General features: G+C 46.3%; 1 protein-coding gene across 1 annotated transcript; it reads right to left on the reverse strand.

Moving 5' to 3' along the window:
• Positions 1-459: 459 nt before the first annotated feature.
• On the reverse strand, positions 460-3,032 carry LOC147608441 (exocyst complex component EXO70A1-like). The gene has a single exon (XM_086788914.1). It carries the CDS (start codon positions 2,564-2,566, stop codon positions 557-559), a length of 2,010 nt encoding a protein of 669 aa, XP_086645040.1. The 5' UTR covers positions 2,567-3,032; the 3' UTR covers positions 460-556.
• Between the last annotated feature and the right edge of the window lie 2,048 nt (positions 3,033-5,080).

Consider the following 5,080-nt stretch of genomic DNA (forward strand, 5'->3'; position numbering starts at 1 on the left):
AGGTAGCATTCCTAACCCCTTGCCTAGGATAGGAGTCTATATTCTGAAGGTTAATGGAGATGTGACTTTTCCCATCTTTCAAGGACCCTTACTTCATTGCCATATCGATCGTCCTCAAGAGAGTTATCTTGGAATAAATAAATAGAGAGTTACTTTGGAATCTAGGTGAGAAAGACAAAGCCCAAACCATAGCTAGCTCCTTATGTAAGTATGGAAGTGGAATTGCATTTAACAAAGCAAGCAACCAGATACATAAATCGTTTGGGCCGTGACAGATAAGTAGATGCCAAGTGGTAAATACATGCTAACATTCATGCAAAAAACCATAACTACAAGGTTTTCCTCAACCCTATGGTGTGTTCTTGAAGACACCTGAAGATCACAGGGCTACAAAAAGCCTGATTGATTTACATCACCTCACAAGCTAAGCAATTGCTTCCTGAACATGCACGAATGAGGTTTTTACAAGCCTGTTGTCTTTATTTAGCGCACGAAAAATCATACAACACTGACTGCAGCAGGGTGTACAATGGCAGTTCATCACCTCATCATTTTATCAGAGCCACTGAAGATTTTTCTCAGACCTCCCCTGAAACAGGCTACCAAGGATTCTCTCCAAGCTCTGAGCAGAGTACTTGGCATACTTGCTCTTACTACCATCTTGCTCCAAGAGAGGACCATAGCTCTGAAGGTAAGTCCTGTAGGCTGGGACCTTTACACACAACTTCTCTCGCAGCTCGGCATCAGGGACAATCCACTTGGTATGTTTCTGGTAGAGGTCCTCAAATGCAGCATTAAATGCTTTGAGCTTGGTTTTCAGAAGGTCGCGGGCAGCGGCTCTGCTACCAGTCAAGGTGGTGAAGGTGGTGAACCCTGGGATGTTGAGATGCTGGATTGCCTTGGCCCAACCTTCCTTCATGTACAGAGAAATTTGAAGTTCAGCTTGCTGCTGTTGCTCTCTAAGCCAAGACTCCCCCACAAGAGCCTTAAGCTCTGGAGCTTGGCAATTCACTGAGAGGTACCAGTAGTTATTACAGAGAAAGAGGTGAAAGAGGACAGGCTCCTTGTCTTTGAATAAGCTTGCCCAGTCATCGAAGTTGAGGACCAGAGTTTTCATGATGCCGAGCACAGCTTTAGAGAGCAGACTGTCAGTGCTCTTCTTTTCCACCACATCATCTTTCCAGCTATGGCAAATGGCGAGCACCTGAGTGATGATAGGTCTGTAGAAGTCTCCCACCAGGTGCTTGACATAGCTTAGCACAAAGCTCGAAACACTAGGCAAGCTTCCATTAATGGGGGGTTGAATCCCTCTCTGCTTCTCTACTTGTTGCTTGAGCTCCAAAAAGATGCCATGAGCCACTTGCACTATCAACTTCAGCAAATCTCTGGTTCTCTGCTGGGTTTCCTTGCATCCCAGACCCCCAAAAAGCTTCCCAAAGCTTGACCTCAAATTATTCATAGCCTCAAACATGTCAAGCAGCTTAAAGAGCTTCTGCGGCTCATCCCTGCTCCTGGCCACCACCTCTCCAAATTGCAAGAACTCAATAATCCCCCCAGCTTCAGCAATTCTGCCAAAGCTTTCTTCCCAGTCTTCATAGCCCAGCTTCCCTAACACCTGAATGCACAGCTGGTACTCTGGCTCATACAGCGATTTCACAACCAACTCAATATGCTGTGTCCATGGACCTATATACGTTTCTACAGTTTCCCATTCAAGCTTGGTTCCACATTTGAGATGGAGGTAGTCCAGCGGAAGAGCCTTCAAGCTGTCTCTCATGACTCTGATGCGAGTTTCTATGTAGAGGTCCACATATCTCTGTCTGCGTCCATTGGACACCAGTTTTTGCACAATGAGGTGTAGGCTTCTGGATGTCTGGGAAGGAAGCCTTCTGTTCCTCCCAGCATCCCCCTTTCGAGCAGATTTGCTTGCAGAAGTGAGCACAGACAAGCTCGCCACGGACAGAATCCTTTGCAGTTCAGCCTCTAGCCTATCTAGAGATGCTGAGTGAAGCCCTCCATCCAGCTTTGTCCGGTCTCCACCGTTTAGCCATGCCTGCAGGACTTCTAGATGAGAGGAGATTCTTCTCATGGGGGCATCTTGGAGGACCTGGTTATGCTCTAGGAACTCCACCATTTCTTGAAGCCATTCGATGGCCATGGGGCAGTTCTGGGACAGGAAAGAGGAGGCCTCTTCAAGGCGAGAGATGAGGCCCATGTAGCCAATGAGGTCATGTTGGGGTTCATGTAAGAGGGATCTTTCAAAATCATGCATGGCATCAAATACCTTGAGTACAGCAGAGGCGGGGGCGACTGCCTTGTCGATGTTAATGGCGAGGTCATCCAAAACGTTCCTGTGAGACCGCAAAGGCTCAAAGGCAACTTCTAGGGATGGGATGCGCTTGGCTACGCACTGCAGGCGGGGGGCAGCCTTGCACAGGTCGTCTTCTAAGCTGCAAGACTTCTGCAGAGCCATGTGCAGCCTGTTCCGAGCTCTCAGAAGCTCTGAAAAGCTGGCATTCTCCAAGGAAACTGAAGAAACTCCCTCTTTGCTGTTCACCTCCGCCATAGCTTCTACCAAAAAAGCTCTGCTGCAAGTCAGCGCTTTTCATCAAAGCTGTTTCCCGCGCAAACCTTTTCTTGCCTTTTCAAGCTTAGCAAGAAAATCTCTCCTAAGGTACACAATGTAAGCCTTTCTTGAGTCCTAGAAGAGGTTCTGAGTACTGCAACATGTGGCCAAGGTTTCTGTAGAAGCTACGGCCGCTCCGCTTCACAGAAGCATGGAAAAGGACAGAAGAAGGTGGAAAATCTGCACCGTTGTCAAAGTATGCGCAGCACGTAGGCAATCAGCATCATTCCTTGCGGCCAGCATTAGGCATGGGGGGCAAAAGCTTACACAAGATCGCCATAGCTGGGGCCACCGACAAGCTTGATGCAAACGCTAGCAAAACAACTAGCTGATTCCCGTGCACTGAGAGCACAAACTGTTTGCTTTTCTCGTGCTTTCTCCCCTTGGGTGCAGCAGCCACGGCAGCTTCTCTACGTCTCTGAGCTGTTCGAGATTCTGCTACTTCACCTTTCTGTTGAGGATTCTGCGATTGCGAAAGAGGTTTTCTCGACATGCTCGCCTGACAGTCCAGCTTTTTTGTTTACATGGTGATGGGTGGTGGGCCTCGTCTCTAAATCACAGGGTGCATTTAAGAGGGGGTTCAAGTGGGATCGACGGTTGAGGGGGCTCGATTTTGGGCGGGGTCGATTTGGGCCATCGGAACCCCGAAAGTAAACTAGGGCCGAAAAAAAACTTAGCCTGTGAAGTAAACTAGGGATCCTAGTTTACTTCCAGGCCGAGTTTTTTTTTGTGATGTCCGCACTTGGCCTCTGAAGTAAACTAGGATCCTTCACCTCCCTAGTTTATAAAAGATCTAGGGCCACCCCGCAGTAAAGCTCGTCTCTAAATCACACGGTGCATTTAAGAGGGGGTTCAAGTGGGATCAACGGTTGAGGGGGCCCGATTTTGGGCGGGGCCGATCCGGGCCGTCGGATCCCCGAAAGTAAACTAGGGCCGAAAAAAAACTCGGCCTGTGAAGTAAACTAGGGATCCGACGGCCCAGATCGGACCCGCCCAAAATCGAGCCCCCTCAGCCGTCGATCCCACTTGAACCCCCTCTTAAATGCACCGTGCCTTTTAGACACGAGGGGTGGGTGGGGAGTACCAGTCATGAAAAAAAATATTTTATTTATTTATTTTTTAAATGGGTGGCTTTTATATTAACTAAAAAAAAGAAAAATACATCGATCGATATATATTCGAACACTCAGACATACCCACGTCGTATGGCATCGAACCCCGGGTCCTCTCGTTGGAACCCAACCGTTCTACCAACTCAACTACGCGCCCATAGGCTGAAAATACATTGATAAAACAAAGAGACTTGGGCTTTTTACACCTTATAGGTCCTCTTTGAGAAGATTCATGTTCCTAATAAAGGAGACAAATTCAGTATCTTTGTGCATCAGAGCGTGCATTCTTCTTCAGCCACCTCTCAAATCTTGGAGCAAAGTTCCTCATTGGCCCGAATTTTTTGCCTAAAAAAACAATCTTCTTCCTCTTCTCGGACTTGGACTATTTCGTCAAATTCATGTGCCAACTTCTGCGCTTGACATAGTCATAAAGCCATCTCAATTCCCTGTCTCATCAGCATAGATAAACCTTCCCTCGAAGCCGAAACAATGTTGAGATATGATTTAGCAAAAACACATGCATTTTAGCTAATCCAAACAGCCTAAAGATATTCAACACATATGAAATTCCAAAGTGTAGTCGACATGCCACCAGTGCTAAAATTTGAAGCCTTCAAAGGGCATCAAAACCCTACAAATCTTTTATAAAAATCCTCTTAGATGACAGGGTTGCAAAGAAGGCCACAATAGGACCCAAAATCTTTTTTTGCTTCAATTTCCATCGAATATTCCTCCCTATTTAAACCAAGGGTCCGATAGCTTATTTTTGGGCTGCTCATTAATTAATGCCACATTCACTGTAGTGCACAGTATCTCCCATGTTATAACTCCCATGCAATAATGAGGAGTGAGGGAGAGGGCTCCTCTTTCGAGGCACCCCCTTGCATATGGGTGTGTCTATCTATTTGTGGGGTGCTAGGTGCCATCTTGATTTCTCTCTATTAGTAGGGTGACAGTGTGCTTTCTGTCTGCTGAGGTACCGAGTGCCAGTTGCTTTCTATCTATTTGTGTTTATGTGTATTGCTGAGGTACCGAGTGCCAGTTGCTTTCTATCTATTTGTGTTTATGTGTATTGCATTTAGTATGTTTGTGTCTATGTGTGTTGCATTTAGTATGTTTGTGTCTATGTGTGTTGCTTTATGTATGTTTGTGTCTATGTGTGTTGGCTTCTAGGTGCTAATATGTCTGCTCCTAAGTGTGCTAGGCATCCTTTAGCTACTATTACGAATGTTGCAACCTATGAGGATATCACTGGAACTTCTGCAGATCCAACTATTGTGCTACCTACTTTTCCATATAGTGTTACTTCACCTAATGGAGAGTAGCTTGGTAATTTGTGTTT

This window comes from Cibotium barometz, chromosome 53 (genome assembly GCF_041138505.1).
Source record: "Cibotium barometz isolate CiBa-2024 chromosome 53, ASM4113850v1, whole genome shotgun sequence".
In the NCBI taxonomy this organism is placed as follows: Eukaryota; Viridiplantae; Streptophyta; class Polypodiopsida; order Cyatheales; family Cibotiaceae; genus Cibotium; species Cibotium barometz.